Source organism: Zootoca vivipara, chromosome 12 (assembly GCF_965207765.1).
Source record: "Zootoca vivipara chromosome 12, rZooViv2.hap1.1, whole genome shotgun sequence".
NCBI classification, from domain to species: Eukaryota; Metazoa; Chordata; class Lepidosauria; order Squamata; family Lacertidae; genus Zootoca; species Zootoca vivipara.
In genome coordinates, this window is record NC_142595.1 from 25,262,320 (window position 1) to 25,280,653 (window position 18,334).

An 18,334-nucleotide genomic window follows, 5' to 3' on the forward strand; every position below is an offset into this window, starting at 1 on the left:
TTCCATTTCCCCCAAACTTTTATTTAAAAGCCCTAAACAAAGTTTGACAAAAATCTCCAACTGCAGTTGCTCTGTCCAGCTGGAGCTGAAGAGGTGTTTCACAGTGCCACCAGATTCGTCTCCCCCACCCCCATTCGTCCACCTAAAAACCGGTAAGGACAACTGTGAATTCGTTTAGCCCCTTGCGGGTACATCCATGACTGAAAACCACAAAGTGGCCTTTAGTTTAGAGGGAGGCACACCCCTTTAATCTGGGGTGCTGCTTCCTCCACTACAAGCAGCAAGAGGGTTTTGGTTCCCCCCCCCTCTGCACCACCCCCAAACATGCAGAATTTAGAAAGAAAGGCAAGTTCTGGGTTTCAGCCAGTAGACAATGGTTTGTATTGGGCAAGAAACAAAAAAACGAAAAAATATATATGCAGCCATCCCCCAGAGCATCAAGGAAAACCGTCGTCGTCATCCTCTGCCATTTCCTTGGCAAATTCTAGATCCTGCTGCTCCCGCTCCCGACGCTCCTGCAAAGCAAAAGGGAACCATGTGAACGGGGAGCTCTGCAGGTTGAGATGAAAAGGCATTTTTCTAAAAGGAGAGCTAAAAGGCGCCATCTCATACAACCTCACGAACAAGAGCACAGATTATTTTATAGAGAACATGTCACATTTCTCTTCTTTAAAGTCCCTAAGGGTAAATACGTATTATAGGGGAACTGTATCTTTAAACTGAATGAGAACAATGCTTCTGGAGCTATTTACTCTGAATGAACGAGGTCGTAAAAGATGCACACTTTTATGTTGCTGGCTACTATTTTGGCCACACTGAAACAAGAAGCAGCACTCTTCCTATGGATTGTCCGACACTTTAGTTACTTAGAGCATCAAAATGTTGAAAACCCACCCACAATGGAAGAAAAAGGGAGGCTGTGGGGTCACAGAGGCTAGTCTGCCCCACCCCACCCCCCATGGACATGCCTCTCTGCACATTTGGTGTGTGTTAAAAGGGGTCATAAACAAGTACATCAGCATACAAAACTAACGTGTCTCTTTCAGATTTTATACAAGCAAAGACAAACCCGAAATCTTTACAAAAACAAGGAAATGTAAACCCAAGAAAGCAAGAAGGAGGCAGGTCTGCCTGAATCTGCTGCAAGAAAAACTTCAAATAGCTGTAAGATGTGCTAACGCCTACCAAAAACAACCTTCATTTTTAAAAAATCTAGCCTTTGATTATGAAAATATGTTTGAAAGCAAGCAGGCAGTATCTGCGGCAATCACAGAAAGCTGCTGAAGTATTTCAGCAGGGCTTCAGTGTCCTTGCCCCTTCTATGTCTAGCGAAACTATAATAAATCGCACAGAAGAGCAAACACAATAGATTACATGGTGCAAATCTGCTTGATTTACATAGTTTATATAGGTCACAGAATTCAGCTTTCTTGGCACAGAATTTTAATCCCTTTAGTGCAATGTACACATGGCTTGGGAATCCTCACCTCTGCAGACTCCAGGTCCTTGTTATAAGACTTCGGTGGGAACCTCATAGCCTAGAAACAATGGAAGGGAATAAGAGAAGGCAGGCAATTATGAACTGGGAGGCAGGGCTCACAGCAAGAAACTCTGCCATAGAGACTTTCAATGGCAGAAGTACAAATAATGCAAGCAACGGGCTTGTTTCTGAGTAAACATGCTTAGGACCACGCTGCAAGAGTTCCAACAGCAGGACTGAAGTTCCCACTTTTCTATCCAGTGCAAACGCAGGCATGCCCAGGAATGCCCGCTGTAAGATAACTGTTGCACACTTGCTCCTTTACCTTGACGGACATATTGTGAATGTCGAGGCAGAAGGAGATACGCTGGTGGAAGGCCAGCTGGGGCTCCCGTGTGGAGTAGATGTCAGTCATCTCCTTGGACTGGACGTAGCCCTTCTCATGGTTGATGCTGGCTTCAATCACGCCATCCCGAATGGCCTGGAAATAAAGCAGCACATCATCAGTTGCCTTCCAATGGCAACATCCACAAGAGCCAAGACAACTCTTCCATTCTGAGATTCTGTTTTCTCCTGCTCCAGAGGCTACAACCCGAACCAATGGATTCAAGTTACAAGAAAGGAGATTCCGGCTAAAGAACTTTCTGGTGGTAAGAAGCTGTTTGACAGTGGAACAGACTCCCGTGAAAGGGGGGGGGGGACTCTCCTTCCTTGGAGGACTTTAAGCATAGGTTGGATGGCCATCTGTCATGGATGATTTAGTTGAGATTCCTGCATTGCAGGGGGTAGGACTAGATGACCCTCGGCGGGGTCCCTTCCAACTCTACAATTCTATGATTCTAGACTAAGATTTTAATCCAGCATTGAGAGATTAGGTGGGGGAGACAGGCAAGTCTTCCAAAAGGCCATACGCTCACATTCCAGCTGGGCTATGGTGGGTCTTTATGGGGAAAAGCATTCACCACCACACATTCAGAACTGCTTCCGATTTTATTAGTTCACATGAACAGGGCTGACTAAGAAACAAAACACACCACAATAACCTCTGAATCCTTTGGAACTTTTGAGGGAATAGTCTGTTACTGAGGCTGGAATCGAACTGTCTTGCCCAGTTGCTCATTGTGTAGACTGTGGACAGAGACATAAGAGGGCTAATAGTAAACAGGGCAGAATGAGGGGGAGAAACGGGTGTGAGCGTTTACCTGGCGCAGTCTGTATTGCCAAAAGGTCCCTCACATATTTCCTGCCCACACATTTAGAACTTGTACATTCTATGCCGGAAAATCAGAGCTTAGAGTTATCTGGCTTATGGTGGCCCAACCCCTGGTATTTTTCAGTATCTTGTGAGATACTGAAGGATAAACCCCTAATTCTTGGCAGATACATCATGGCATTTTTTAAGGAACCGGAGGTAGTCGGTGCTTCAACAGCCTCACTAAGTGAGAGGGTGAGTGGGGATTCCCATTCAACTCAGTAACCAGGGCAAGGCTGCAGGCACTCACCTTGGCAACAATGAATTCAGCATCCTCTGGGCTGTCCAGCTGCAACTTCTGGGCGATGTCAGCCAAGGAGATGCGCGAGTACGAAAGGCTGATCATGCGGACACCTACACGAGAGACAGAAAGGTAAGCTTCAAAAAGTGCAAATGGGGTGAACACACTTAAGGGGCGTCCACCAGATACCCGCCATCTTTTCCCTCTGGCTCAAGGGGCAGCTTCTGCAGGAGCAGGGACCTGCTTGCCACCCGCACACCCGAAAGCAAGGTGATACATTCACCGGCAACTCAGAAGTTTATAGTGAAGACAGATCAAGCACAGTGACAGAGCACCTGCTTTCGCAGGAATAAGGTCCCAGGTTCAAAGCTCAAGAGTCTCCAGGTAGGGCTGGGAGAGAACGCTGCCTGAAATCCTGCAGAGCTGCTGTCAGTTAAGTGTAGACGATACAGAGCTAGCTGGACCAATGGTCTGACTCCGAAGAAGGCAGCTTCCCATGTTTGTGGATGCACGGCTGAGTTGGGATTTCAAACACCGTTCCAAAACCAATCCCCCATGTTGTCATGAGATGTGGTATCATGACTGTTGAGGATTTGGTGGTCACTCACCTGTCTTAATCACATTGTGTCTCAGCCGGATGATGAGGGTGTATGTGCCATCAGCCTGGAACTTATCACTAAACTGATCAAGGACTTGGTTGAACTTGGCCAGGTTCCCAGTCCGAACAGCTGCAAGGAAATAAGAGAGATTCAAGAGATAATAGGCAAAGCATGGTGTACATATGTATGGTCTGCATGCACACACACACACACACACACACACACACACACACGTGGTGTGTGCATGTACGTGTGTATGTACCTGCAGCCTAGGAATTCTAACTCCCTCTCCTGCGCTCCAGTAAATTTATCCCCTTGCTGAGGTCTTGGATTAGTGTGTCCAAGGGCTTCACCACAAAACTGAGTACAAAGTACAAGGGCTATGTGTTGCAAACTCAAACAAACCATCACCCTGACTTTTTAAGTGCTTGTGGGTGGGCACTGCCGTGCACACACTGTCCCCACCAGTTTTGCATGGCTGGTGGTGATTGAAGGATGGGAAGTGGGCCATTGCTCTGTGCCCACAAGCGCCTCCCCCTGCTAAAAAAAAATGCACTGTATTATGCACACCTTATGTGCAAAGGAAAACAAGAACATTTAGTGCAACACCTTTCAAACCAAAGCGGTTACTGATTGTAAGAGTATGAAAGGGTTGATAAAGGTAAAGGTAAAGGGACCCCTGACCATTAGGTCCAGTCGTGACCGACTCTGGGGTTGCACGCTCATCTCGCATTGGCCGAGGGAGCCGGCGTATAGCTTCCAGGTCATGTGGCCAGCATGACAAAGCCGCTTCTGGCAAACCAGAGCAGCACATGGAAACGCCGTTTACCTTCCCGCTGTAGCGGTTCCTATTTATCTACTTGCATTTTGACGTGCTTTCGAACTGCTAGGTTAAAGAATTTAAATGAGGAGGGGGAGAATCATGTACACCCCCTTGAGCTCCTTGGAGAAAGAGGTGGAATATAAATGCAAGAAATAAATATTCAAATGGACTGTCTAGTAAGAGATGCTGAAATCACTTAAAATGGGGGGGGGGGGGAGATTGCATTGTTACTAAAGAGTGCTTATTCCACGTTCTAGGGGTTTGTGTTGGGATTCCAGTGCTGCAATACCCTTGGGCTGCTGTGTCTTCACCAGCTGCGCTACTTACCCTGCGTCAAGAGAAAGTACGGCATGAGAGATCTCTTCAGAGACGGCTGCCGAAACTGCAGTCTATCTGGGATCTCACCTAATAGCAGCTCCACCACTATCAGCAGTTTATGGACCTAGGGCACAGATGCAAGAGACGCGGTTTTGTCCTGCTGTTTCAAACACAAAGCAAGACTAGGGACTGCGGAGAGCTCTGTGTACAAGTAGCAGACGCACTCCCTTTTCATTGCTACTCCACAGCGCCACCTGGAGGTGCTAGTCTCCACTCACCGTCTGTTTGAAGCCAACAGCTGTGTGTTGTGGTGCTTTCCGCAGGGCGTTTGTCATGGTTCTCCGAGCTTCAGAATATTCCAACTGGATGGCCTTGATGCGTCCTGGAAAACAGGAGATCAGCACTAGGACGGCTTGCCAGAGATCTAACAAGATAAAGCTGCCTCCAGAGAACACCTCCCCACATGGTTGATTTTGCACTGCACAGGAATCTGTGGAGTGGGGAACGGGATGGGAGGTTCCTTAAGAAAGGCTTATTTGCTACAGTCACTTTTGGGCACTGTGCCAACCTATGCCGATCCTGCCTATCTTTATTCTCCATGTGGTTTGTGGCCAGCAGGGAACTTTCGCTTTGCAAAAACGGCACTTGCTTCATGTACTAGCAAATCTGGGCTACCCTAGCCAAGTCTGCCCCAAAGTTCTTTGTTGTCCCAGGTGAATCAGAGTTTTGTTACCCTCTCCACCTTGTGTCTCACTGAATACTGAGCAGCGTAACAATAGCAGATGAAAATTGTGATCTGTTTTCTCATTTTCATTTTTAATGTCCATCACTTTGTTACTTCCTCCCTTTTGCAAGTATACTATGCCTTAGACAGCTGATGGAGAGTTGAAGGTTCTCAGCTGCATTCCCTGGAGTGCAGCAAATGTAAAACCCAGCTGATGAGTGACTAAGCTGCCTCTACGCGCCTCCTGCAGAAGTGCAGGTAACAGCTTCCTGTCTCTGGGCAATGCATGTACCAGGAGCCCCTGCACATGTATTTAATGCTGAATTTTCAGTATTTGTTTCACCACATTATGCTTTTAAAACTGTAATTTGCTTCGAGTTCCCCATTTGGAAGAAAAGCAGTATGTGTGAAAATAAGTGAATACCTGTAAATAGCTTTTGTGGAAAAAACACTGTAACACAAAGCACAGTGGGCAGGGAGTAATTGCTCTGCTCTGTCCTGAAGCCTTAAGCAGCTGGTAAAATGAACATGTTAAAGTTTTTTCTCCATTGTCAGAATCTTAACCCAACCTTAATCCAATCTTAGCATCACAGACTTGTAGAGTTGGAAGGGACCACGAGGGTCATCCAGTACAACCCCTGGGATGCAGGAATCGTTTGTCCAATGTGGGGCTCGAACCCACAACCCTGAGATTAAAAGACTTAAAATACAGGTTGCTTGATGGGTTTGCATATGAACCTGGAAGTCAGTGCCAACAACAGACAAGTGTCAAATGTATTATCTGGTTTTGAAATTGGCATAATCATAACCTTAGCTCTCTCACCTGCCCAAAGTATGTTTCTAGCAGCTATGGCTAAAGAAATAAGCTTGAAAACACTTGTGTAACTGTTGAAGAATCTCAGAAATCAGAGGGACAATGGGGATTTCATGTTCTGCATAGAAAACCTGTGTCTTCCTCTTGCCAGCAGAAAAAAATAAATTATGGGAGAGGCAAGCATGCCTAAGCTTTTCAAGGGATTGGCTACTTCAGTTTTTGTGTTGCAGGGGAGATATGATGATATAATACCAGTTACACAGGTGCCTATTTTGAGCTCCAAGTTTGACCCCAGGCCACTCAGGATCTGAAAAAGTGGTGAAGCACTGACTCTCACCTGTGTAGTAGAGGTACCTGGCCCACTCATTGTTGTTTGCCTGCTCAGGGAACACTGATTTGGAGACCAGCTTTTCTGCCTGGTCATAGAGGTCGTAGTGAAGGTAGTTCCTCAGCAGCAGATTCAGGAGGGTAGCCTGGCCATCTGCATCATGGCGAAGTGTCGCTGTCCTTAAGCGGGCATGAAGGAAGCTTTGAAAGAAGGAATGGAGAGAGGCTGTGTCAGAAGAATGCTTGGGGTAAGAATATTACGGAGGAGGAAAGGAGGAGGTCAGAAAATTGCAACATCAAAAACTTACCTCCTCACCACATCAAGCTTGTTCAAGAACTCATAGATGCGAGCGTGGTAGTAGTAACACTTGGCTACCACCAAATCAAGGGCTCGGCGGTTCTGAGGACTTATTTTTTGCATCAGATCGTCTGAAACTTTCTGGGCCTGGATGGAGAGAGAATTCATGTGGTGGGCTTGCAAGGCTGCATAGATTAGTTACTCACAGTGACGCTTAGGGCTCCAGGGCAACATCTGCTTGCTAAAAAACCTAAGTTTTGAAACAAGGTCTGCAAGAAGCACCCCTTATGCCCCTCATGGATATTCCTGGTGGAAGCGAAGCAGGCTGCCATAAATTACTGGGTCAGAATTGGCCTAGCAGAGCCCTTGCTCATCTCCAAACAGACTTCAGTCAAGTCTATACCAAGACTTGGTGTTCTAAGTTAAGATTTTGTGTTTGAACCTACAGCTTTTAAGTGTCTTAGCTGGGTTTGGGTTGAGAGGAAAGTGACGAAGGATAGTGTCTAATTTTGCTCACTTATTATCTCTGCCCTCCCTCTAGATCCATATCCAAACACGGACAGTTCTTTGCTTTCCACTGGGGAATAAGGCACACAAGAACAGATGGTGCATTACCTCTTGGTAGCGCTTGCTATTCATCAGATAGATGACCAGGAGTAGCTGGAGATAGGCTTCTACTTCTGGCAGAAGAGGAGTAGAGGCTGCCTTTCCTGTGCGGGGCCGGAATTGTAGATCAGCTTCCGTGTCCATAAGCTATAAAGTGTGACACAGAGACAAAGAGAGAGGTGATCAGGCCAGCGAGAAGGAGTCATCCCACTCCACCTCCTGATTCTCACAGAATGCTACATATTAATGCCCAAGAAGACCAGATGTTGCCCACTTATTGCAACTGAATGGCTAGTAAATCTTGAAATTAGTCACAAGCAGCACTGAGCAACAAACCAAAATGATGCTAGCGCTTCACAGAACGATGTTGAATTGGGCCCCAAAGAATCATTTGAAGGATGCCAAAGTGGGAGTTCTCCAAAACATGCACCAAGCCTCAGTAAGAGTCCCCAAACCTCCTGTGGACCTCCTTTTTGACTTGCCTCCTCCAGGAAGCCAATGAGGAAGTCCCGCACAGCACTGTTAGATGTGAAAAAGCCATTGATAGCTTTCTGAAGCACATTGGGGTTGAGGCGTCGGGAAGTGGAGGGCAATGCTCTCAGGGCACGCAGGACGTAGCGTGGCTCCTTCCCAGATACGGCTTTCTCCAGCTGCTTCACATGTTCCTTAATGTCTGCAATGGTCAACAAACAGCAACGTTAGATGAATAGGCTAAGCTATATGGTGTGGTGGTCAATTGCTACCAACAGTTAGAGCAACTGAACATTTGACCAAAAACCTCAAAACAAAACAGAGCTGAAACCACAAAACCCAAGAACACACCTAGAGTTATATCAGGCAATCTATATCAGGCAATCAGACTCTAAAACAAGGGTCTCAGCGCCTCTAAACAGCAAGTTAACTCAGATTCCCAATCAATGATGAAAGGAAGCTATTTGCTAGGAAGCGTATATCTGGAAGAACTGTAAGTTTAGGTGGATGAGTCTACATGAGCAATGTATGTGCTTGATTACTGGGGTTACGTGGTGCTATGATGGTGATTTAACATCCTATCCTCCGTTGATATAGCACTGTCTGTACTGGTGTAGCACTTGGGCCAGGTGAAAAAACAATGTTAAAGTAGGCATCAGTGATGGGACGCTAGAAGCTGCCAAAATGCGCCAGGTACTGATGTTGAAAATGCTCCAGACAGATTCAGTAGAATCAAGGCGAGATTCAGGGATGGTACCAAAGTAGTTATGGCCAGTTTGGGAGTTACAGAGAAGTAAACATGTCATTTGGTAGTAGTAGTATGTCAGTGAAAAACAGTGCTTTAGAGACCCACTGGATTAACATGGTAAAATCATTCTCAAGGCTGTGCATTCAAGAGCACTTCTTGAAGTCAAATGAGTGATATCCCTCATTTGGGATAACTTTAGCCAATCCCTGTTGTACTCACAGGGCAGATAAACAGTGTATCACTTTCCTACCATTTATGTGTAAACTGGATTCCAATCCACACTGGCTCTCATGCATGGCACTGCAAGCAATTTTATGCCCACTTCATGCATCCAATGGCTTGCCACAATAACCCATAGCTCCTGCGGCAAGGAGTGGGCCGGTGGAAGATGCGACTGTACTTTTGATCTTAAAAGCAGAGGCTCCTCTGCAGTGAACTGCTCTGGATGCCCAGGCTTGCACCCCTGTGGTCATCTGATGGTCCCACTTCTGCCTCTCTTCCTCTGCAAAACCACTCTCCTCCATCTTTTAAAATTGCAGGATATATTTACAGTATCCATTTGAGTGTATGTAGTGTTGAAGTGTTCCCAAGTATGAAAGCTTGCTTTAAAAACTTAACACATTTTGGATGGCCGCAACAATATAGAAACCAGCCCATCTTTGTGCTACAGAGGTCAGAGTGCAATCCTATACATGTCTGTTCAGAAGAAAGCTCCACTGAGTTCAATGAGACTTTCTCTCAGGTTACTATGTAGAGAACTGCAGCCTTAGTCAATATGTCACTGGCATGAAATCAGTATCTAGGTTACAAAAGTGCTGCTGAGTGGTTCAGTCATGCTCACTTTCTTCCAGCAGGCAGGTCCACTCACCAGCCTACTCTCGCCACACTTTACTGTAACCTAAATAATTTTTATTGCATTTTTATTAAAGAAAAACAACACATAAAAACACAAACAAAAAAGGGGAAAAGCAAAGCAAACAGAAATTTGTCAGCTCACATTCACAGTGCAACAAGCAATACAACCAGCTTAATATACACATACAGATCACAATATGCCACCATAATAGGTATCCAAATGAAGGCGTTTATAGACAGTGAATTCAAATGTTAACAATGGCTTTTTTATTTTCAATGTGTTGTCAGGGAGATGCATAACAACCAAACAACAGAATATCTAAAACAGAGTAAGCCCAGTCATACGCATACAATGACAGAAAATTAGCAGCAGCAAACAATGCCTCTCTGCTGTGAACTTTCAATAAACACATATAAATTAGTATGCAAGGATGAGCACAGGCAAGTCTTTTTAGAGAAGGAATTCCAGAGTTACAGTGTTATATTACAGGATCCATTTCTGCCAACCCAACACAACCAGAAGATGGAAACTGGAGCAGCACATCACCTGTTGTTGATCGCAATGAACTTTGTGTGTGTTCAATCTCTTCCTCCATTAAACACACAAGTGGTGACGGTTCATGTTTACTTGGATAAAAATTGCAGAGCAGGAAGCAGATGGGTGAAAGCTTCCCAAGTAAACATGATATAGAACTTGGGCTATATAAAAATATATAAAAAACCACTAGCTTGCCCCAAATCCCGGTATCATGATATTAGGATTGCAGTATCACCTGCGCATTTATGCACATGTTTAAATACCTGCTGACACGCTGCCCTCCCTAAGCTACACAGGTGGCCAAGGTGTTTGTACACGGGAATGCTGGGCGCTATTTCTGTCTACCCCCCCCCCCCCACGATCTCCAACCCTTGCACCGCGCTGTATACTCCAAGTCTCCCCTCCCACGGGACACCTTGCTATTTTAGGTGGGCGTTGCTGCAGCTTAGCCCCGCCCCTCCGGCCGGGCGGTGGGTGTAAACCAGGCATCCCCAAATTTCGGCCCTCCAGATGTTTTGGACTACAATTCCCATCTTCCCCAACCACTGGTCCTGTTAGCTAGAGATCATGGGAGTTGTAGGCCGAAACATCTGGAGGGCCGCAGTTTGGGGATGCCTGGTGTACACCTCTCCACCTTTCTCCAGGTACACAACGCGGCTGGCCAATAGGCGCCCGACACTCCGCTGGCCACGCCCTTATCGAACCCACAAGGTGGGGGTTGCAGCCGCCGCCGCCGCGAGGCGTTCCAGCCACGCCCCTCCCCGAGCGCCCCGTCTCCTGCTTCCCCCCTCCCCCCCCCCACCTCACCTTCGAGCGTGACGGCGTCGAGCTCGCGCTGCGACTTCTCCCCCGAGGCGGGCTCGGCCGGGGCCGCCTCCTCGTGCATCTCAACGTCGGCAAGCGGCGGGGGAGGCTGAGGGGGCTCCGCGGGCTGCGGCTTGGCCTTCTCCGACCCGGCGCGGCGCCGAGAGCCGCCTTCCTGCTTCATGGCTTCACCTTCCACACACACACCGGCTACGGCCGTGACTGAGCAACTATCGCAGAGGACGACGGGAAAAGCTGAGCAGGCTCGACGAGCCGATCGCCGAACAGACGGACGAATGGATTGATTCCTCGCTCCCTTCCACGCTCCATGGTAGGGAACCATAGAGAGAGAACGGTGGGCTGCGAAGCCGTGCCTCGGCTTCCGGGTTGCGCCTCTTCCTTTCTTCCTTTTTTCTTTCCCCTGCCGAGAGGGAAGGAGGGGGGAGGCCGGCAGCCAGGCAAGCAAGCGTGAGGGGCGGTGGGAAGGGCCTTCGAACTGAAATAATAATACATTTTTTAATTATTGATTTAATTTATATACCGCCCTTTATCAAAAGATCTCAGGGCGGTTTACAATAATCTTAACGGGTGTGTGGAAATAAGAATCGGAAGAATCTTTATTTGCATCAACCACTGGCCATGGCAATTTTTAAAAAATGTACTGAAGATAGAGGTAAAAACTTAACTATAGAAAATACATTTTGGGGGTTTACATCAATAATTAAATAATAGATCTTTTTCTAATTGCCTCCGCTAAAAACCTTGGAGTGTGTGTGAGAGAAAGAGAATGTGGAAACCCGCCTCCCTTTCTGGGGAAAATAATAAGACCCAAAACAATGGATTCATTAACATTAAAATCCTATGCATACTTACTCCCTTGTAAGTAACAGGATTGCAGCCTCGCGTTGCAGCATTTTAAATCTTTTTTCAAAAATTTTTTAAAATCGTTCTACATCTTTCTTTTTTAAAAAATATTGTTTTACAAAAGGGTGCTGAGTGTCCTGCTGCCTAGGTAATCGTGCATGGTGTTTTTTTAAAGAACCGTTTATTTGTATCTTCTGTAGTCTCTTAGTATTTATTAAAGTTGGACACGGGCGGCGCTGTAGGTTAAACCAGAGAGCCTAGGGCTTGCCAATCAGAAGGTCGGCGGTTCAAATCCCCGTAACGGGGTGAGCTCCCGTTGCTCAGTCCCAGCTCCTGCCCACCTAGCAGTTCGAAAGCACATCAAAGTGCAAGTAGATAAATACCGGTAGGTACCGCTCCAAGCGGGAAGGTAAATGGCATTTCCGTGTGGCTGCTCTGGTTCACCAGAAGCGGCTTTGTCATGCTGGCCACATGACCTGGAATCTGTACGCGAGATGAGCACTGCAACCCCAGAGTTGGTCACGACTGGACCTAATGGTCAGGGGTCCCTTTACCTATAAGAACATCAACAACCCACCCCTGCATTGTGCAAAAACCCTTCCTATCTAAAATAACCACCCCAATTGTTGTCGTTTAGTCGTTTAGTCGTGTCCGACTCTTCGTGACCCCATGGACCATAGCACGCCAGGCATGAACCACCCCAATAAACAACATTAAAAACTATCAGCAGCAGGAATATGTTATTTGTATGGAAGGACACATACAGGAACAGGAAATCATTCAGCCACCCAAGTCCCAAGCTGTTCGAGGACTAAAGGTAAAGACCAGCATCTTGATTTAAGCCACAGACATGAATCAATGCTGATCAAATAGGACCAGTCACATGATCTGCCTGGTCCATCATAGGTTTGACATCTAAGCATGCAATGATGGGTGAATACATTTCCATTGTACCAACACTAGAGGGTACTCAATCACAGTACAACAAAAATAAATTATCAACTCTTAACAAGTTTTCACTGCTACAAATTTAAGATTCTGATTTTTAACTTAAATGTTGTCAGGATCCTTTCAATAATGGACTTCTCATGCCAGATTTTCAACATTTTCAGGTTCCTTAACTTCCATTTCCAGCTATTCATTTGAAAATTATTAGAAGAACCCACCTAAACCTCTCCCACCCATTCCTATTTTTTGAGTTTCAGATTGCAATTTCTCCCAAGCATATACCTTTAGTCTTTAAAGTGCATTCTCACTGCCTTGACATGTTATTTATTCCTTTACTCATCTGTATTTGCTGCTACACTTCTCACATAAACCCAAAAGAAAGGACCTGTGTTCATTAGAGGTGTACCACAAACAGCCACCAGATGGATGACACCTTTTAAGTACCACTCCAGATGTCTGCTGGGCATCTGCCACTGATGAGGTCAAGGTTGCTTAAGCCAATCCCAGGTTTGTTCCTGTCTGTGCTTCACCTCATTGGCTAAGATTGGCAAAGCCAGGGAAATAAGTGGATACAGGTAGAAGATCAGTAGCATTACAATGAGCTGAGACAGAACTTAAATCAGGGCTGCCATTTTTTGTTGTAGTAGCTCCCTATCACGGGTATCAAGTTCCACCCACAGTACCCTACTGAAGTGTGGATTAAAAATCCCTGAGTAAACGTATTGATGTTTGAAGCAGTTTGGCAATGGGATCAATTACCTAGAGGGGTGGTTGGCTGTCACTTGCTTGCGGTCTTTAGGCAGAGACCGGATAGCCATCTGTTGAGGAAGTTCCAGCTTCAGGCCACACTTCTGATTCTGTATAATATGGATAAAGATACCTGCAGGTGCTAAACAGGATTGATCCTGCTGCCAAGAACCTGTAGCGTAATTTTTGCTATTCCAGAGTTAAGGTTGCAATAAAAATTCTGGACAAAAGTAAAATATAGCATACCTGTGCCATTTGCCAAAAAAGATTAGATTTTATGTTTATGCTGCTTCGAAAATTAACTTTGTTTGTTTATTATACTGCCCTTCACCTAAGAATCACAAGGCGATTTACAGCATAACAAAAATACATAATGTAATAATCTGATACACTATATCAAAAGAACATGATTTCTTTTGTAAGTTTGTAACAAAACTATATTATGGCTCCTTCACTTTTGTGACTATAATGTAGCAGTTACTTATGGAGGAAAAGGTAGCAAGTAGGATTTGGATGAGACACGATTCTCCCACTTAACTGTTGCCGATTAATAAAACACCAACATTAGAAGAAAATAGATCTTTAATATGTGTTTTGACTTAAAATCTGGATCCAGCAGCCACTACACACAACTTCTGCAAGAGTTAGGGCATCTGTTCATTCGTGGCATTTGGCACCTGTGCAGCTTCACCATATTTAACAAGCAGCTGGTGCAGGCACCCCCAAACTGCGGCCCTCCAGATGTTTTGGCCTACAACTCCCATGATCCCTAGCTAACAGGACCAGTGGTAAGGGGTGATGGGAATTGTAGTCCAAAACATCTGGAGGGCCGAAGTTTGGGGGTGCCTGAGCTAGTGCCTACGTGGTGGAAGGGGTGTGGGGAAGAGGGAATTTGATTTCATTTACAGTGGACTTGGTCAGAGGATCACAGATATTTGGATAGCAGTGTTTAGTTTCACAGCACTGTTATCTGGGCAAATGGTTGCTCTGGCTCTGTTGTCACTTTTGGAAATAGAAAGGGGAACTAGTGCATAATGATCGGAATCTGTTCATATCAGTAGCTGCTTGGGTAGAAATCACATGTTGCGGGAAGACAGCAAACTTTTTGGTAAAGGGTGGACATAATCTCTGACTATTGCCTATGCTGGCTGGGTCTGATGGGCGTTGGAGGACCACAGAAACCCCCATTGTTCCATCTGGAGATTTCTCTCTTTCTGGATAGTATTAACAAAACTCCACAAAGCTCTCATTCATAGATTTATTGAAGATGATCAAGGCACATGTAGAAATATTACTCACATTCCAATAGGCTGTTCTATGGCTCTGAGTGAAGATGGTTAGAAGATTAGAAACCTTCAGTCTTCTTGCAGGCACAAATGAAGGTGGAAGGGGGAATCTTCAGCTCATTCTTATGGATGGAAACCATGGCTCCTCATTAAATCTGAACTGATCCTTAGTTATACATGTTAGATAGCAGGGTGACAGCAGGGGCACTGGATTAAAGCAATGATCTCTATCCATGAACAAGCATTAGACTTAAAGGCGTAAACAAAGTGCATACTGTGGGATTCTAGAGGGTCAGAATGCAAAGAGGAGAAAAGACTAACACGGCAACCCTGTACTCACTTTCCTGGGAGTAAGCTCTATTGAATTTAGTGAGACTGACTTCTGAACATATACCCTGTTTCTCCGAAAATAAAGACGTAGCCATAAAATAAGCCATAGCAGGATTTTTAAGCATTCAAGGAATATAAGCCATAGCCTGAAAATAAGACATAGTGATAGGCACAGCAGCAATGCTGGCCGCGGCAGGAGGAGGAGGAGGAGGGAAAAAATAATACATCCCCTGAAAATAAGCCATAGTGGGGGTTTTTTGAAGAAAAATAAATATAAGACGGTGTCTTATTTTCGGAGAAACATGGGTAGATACCTATGTAGACAGGGTATTGAGTGCATACAGAGCTACATATAGTGCACAGAGAGCTGAGAAATCAGCAGGACTTCCAGTCCCAGCAAGACTGGATCCACTTTTTTGCACTGCGACTCCACTCAGTTGGATGATTGCTCCAGTTATATTCAATTCCTCTTCGCTTAAGAGCTTGGCTTCTATGGTAAACACTTTTTCTCTTCTGCTGAAGTCCTTATCTAGGATGCTTTCGACCTTTGCAAACAAGAAAAAGGCAAAATCAGAACTTGCTGGTGTGCAATACCATTACTTGATGAATGGTAACAGTAATGAAAAGCAATAGACATAATGAGGATATAAGAAGAGTCTTGCTGAATCAGGCCAAGGTCCAGCATTCTGTCCTCACAGTTGTGAACAAGATGTTGATAAGGAAGCCTACAAATAACAAGCTGCCCACTTGCAATTCCCAGGAGCTGATCATTGCCTCTGACATTGGAGGCTAGTTCACAGCCATCATGGCTAGTAGCCTTGATAGTCTTACCCTTCAGGAATTTGCCTAATTCCATTTTAAAGCCATCTAAGTCCATGGCCATTGCTACACCTGTGGATGGCAAATTCCGTAGTATAGTTCTTTTGTCTGTCCTAAATCTCCCAACATTTAGCTTCATCGGATGACTCTCAGGGTCTGGTATTATGAGAGTCGTGTGTGTGTGGATATCTCCATCCACTTTCTCCCCAAACTAGGCATACTTTTATACACCTCTATCATGTCCTCTTCTTACTTGCATTTTTATAAACTAAAAACCCCCATATGTTGTAACCTCCTTCTCCTAGTGGAATTGCTCCAGCCCCTTGATCAGTTTGATGCCCTTTTCTGAAACTTTTTCAGCTTCTACAGTGACCAGAATTGTACACAATATTCCCATGTGTAGTTGCACCATAGATTTGTGTAATGGCCTTACGATACAGGCAGTTTTATTTTGGATCCCTTTCCTATTGCTCATTAACACAGAATTCACCTTTTTGACACCTGCTGCACAACGAGTTGACATTTTCATTGATCTATCCACTACAACCTGAGGGTTGATTTCCTGGCCAATTCAAACTTATTAGCGTTTATGTGAGGTTAGTTTTTGGGCACCGATGTTAATCACTTTACACTTGTTTAACACTGAATTCCATTTTTCCTATGCCCATTCAATTCATTACATTAACGAAAGGTGCAGCAGCATGCATCACTGTAGAATTCCTATTGTGAGTTTATACTGTGCAGTAAGTATTACGTTGTTCATTTTTATTAGAGAGCACACATCTCCAAATTCAGTGGGACTTATTCCTCAGTAAGCACACAAAGGGTTGCTGCCTTTAAAAAATTAATTCCTATGCTTGACTTGTAGCCACAATACTTACTCACAGCAATATGGAAGAGTTATGTGTGCTGATTTGATGGATCAGCCAAGGATGCGCACAAACCTTACACTTGTGAATGTGCAGTAGTGACATTCTGCATATCTTTAACCTCGTCCATTTCCAGGAAAAGTATCTTCTAGTGCTCTCTCCCTCTGCCTTAAGCATTAACTGGAATTCTCCCTTACCAGTGCAAGCTGAATGTTCACAATCTTCTTCTCCACAGATTCTGCCAGGAGTATCAGCTGCTCCTCTGTCAATTCTGGAAAAGTGAGGAATAGTGTCAGTTTCAGGAATGGCTTCCATTCTGTGAAATGCAAGGCCAAAGCAGAGACCTGGCAAAGATTTCAAGGATTTTCAGTTAGCAGCTGTAAGTTGCCTCACTGTTCTCAAAATAATTACTGGTACTTGTCTTCCTCTATGGCTATCTCCCTTAAATATTCTGAAAGTGCTCTGTTTAGGGATCAGAGAATCTAAGAGCTCATTTTTTTGGGAGGATGATGTCCAGCAAAGGAGCAGTGCAGGATCAAAATATATATGGAAGATAACTGTTGTCACAGTCTGGCATCTCCAGCATCTGTCCTGAAGATTGCGGGGCTGTTTGAGATGAGTGGGAGTCCTACAGTTTGAGGCCTGCCACTGATAATCCTTAATCCTACCCGTAGGATGCCTCTGCCTAGCCCAAACACTCAGAATTTATAAAGGTTTGGTTGTCTTATGTAGTTGTGGCAAGACATGGAAGAGAATATTTTTGTAAATGATTGAACCAATGTTGTCTGTCATAATCAGAATTGTAAGAAAAAGTGTAAAAGCTTATGGATAGCTAAGGTCCAGGCTGCACATTCACCGGGTAGGAGTTTGCAAAGACTGAATTCCTTGAGCTTCCCAACTAGAAAATGATGAGCAAATACCACCATATCTCAATTTTTTTTGGGGGGGGCAGGTGTGAGCTCTCAACCACCTTGAGTTCTGGCATCTGTCTTAAATAGGATCTGTCCTTCCATCCTTACTTTCAGCTGCTCCTGGGCTGAAATGTTCTCCGTTCAAGTTGAATACTTGATTCTGATATTTTGAGAGGGATAATGCTTACCATCTAGAGCGTAAAGGAAGTAGAGGACTGCCTTAACAAGGTCAGTGACAATGTCCCCACTGGAATCTTGTAAATTCTCCACCAAGTCTCGCAGCTCTGGTTTGCCAGCCTTCAGCTCAAATTGACCGGTGCCTTCAAGAGCCTCTTCCAGCTGAGAGTTTAGGTTACAGTAAAAGATGTTAATGCCAAATGGTGGGTACATTAACATATGAAATGAGATTTGGCCATGCGTACCACATATGTGAAAGTAGGGCTTGGTAGGTGATGAGGATCGCTTTATTTGTAAGCGGCTGTGAACATCAAGACTGGACCATTTGGCCATTTTTATTTAGATGTGGCACAATCCACAAAGCCTAGAAACATTAGGAAAAAAGCATGACTCTTTCGGGCAGGGAGCATTGCAGTGCGGGAGCTGAGGACCTAATGATAGACTGGACTGTTGGGTAACTACAGTAGGTAATTTTTGTACCATAT

At 45.0% G+C, this 18,334-nt stretch overlaps 2 protein-coding genes and 1 long non-coding RNA gene across 10 annotated transcripts in view; 1 reads left to right on the top strand and 2 right to left on the bottom strand.

Moving 5' to 3' along the window:
• PSMD3 (proteasome 26S subunit, non-ATPase 3) lies at window positions 1–11,122 on the bottom strand. Its single transcript, XM_035137135.3, has 12 exons — window positions 10,902–11,122; window positions 7,965–8,155; window positions 7,492–7,629; window positions 6,887–7,023; window positions 6,589–6,779; window positions 4,992–5,095; window positions 4,723–4,837; window positions 3,582–3,701; window positions 2,983–3,086; window positions 1,806–1,961; window positions 1,488–1,538; window positions 1–515 (listed from the first exon to the last, which is right to left on the bottom strand). The coding sequence occupies exons 1-12, from the start codon at window positions 11,080–11,082 to the stop codon at window positions 438–440; spliced, it is 1,566 nt and encodes a 521-aa protein (XP_034993026.1). The 5' UTR covers window positions 11,083–11,122; the 3' UTR covers window positions 1–437.
• LOC118095850 (uncharacterized) overlaps window positions 11,091–18,334 on the top strand; it is a 14,705-nt gene continuing 7,461 nt past the window's right edge. For 5 of the 8 annotated variants that reach the window (XR_015946711.1, XR_015946715.1, XR_015946712.1 and 2 more), the window contains exons 1-3: window positions 11,091–11,229; window positions 16,997–17,140; window positions 17,787–17,900. This is a non-coding gene — a long non-coding RNA (uncharacterized LOC118095850). The other 3 variants (XR_015946714.1, XR_015946713.1, XR_004693830.3) reach the window with 3 other exon arrangements.
• Window positions 14,702–18,334, bottom strand: part of GSDMA (gasdermin A) — a 15,398-nt gene continuing 11,765 nt past the window's right edge. The window contains exons 8-10 of the mRNA XM_035137137.3: window positions 17,861–18,011; window positions 16,959–17,032; window positions 14,702–15,618 (exon numbers count right to left, since the gene is read on the bottom strand). Coding sequence (XP_034993028.1) covers window positions 15,388–15,618; window positions 16,959–17,032; window positions 17,861–18,011 — 456 coding nt within the window. The 3' untranslated portion in view covers window positions 14,702–15,387. The remainder of the gene's footprint in view (window positions 15,619–16,958; window positions 17,033–17,860; window positions 18,012–18,334) is intronic.

What these genes read in the sequence shown, in the direction of transcription:
- PSMD3 (XM_035137135.3), bottom strand. Translation starts at nt 11,082, where the DNA reads ATGAAGCAGGAAGGCGGCTCTCGGCGCCGCGCCGGGTCGGAGAAGGCC. An exon ending in ATAGCAAGCGCTACCAAGAG is followed by an intron (nt 7,024 to 7,491) that starts GTAATGCACCAT and finishes CTCTCCATCCAG; the next exon opens with GCCCAGAAAGTTTCAGACGA. An exon ending in CAGGTACCTCTACTACACAG is followed by an intron (nt 5,096 to 6,588) that starts GTGAGAGTCAGT and finishes CCTGTTTTCCAG; the next exon opens with GACGCATCAAGGCCATCCAG.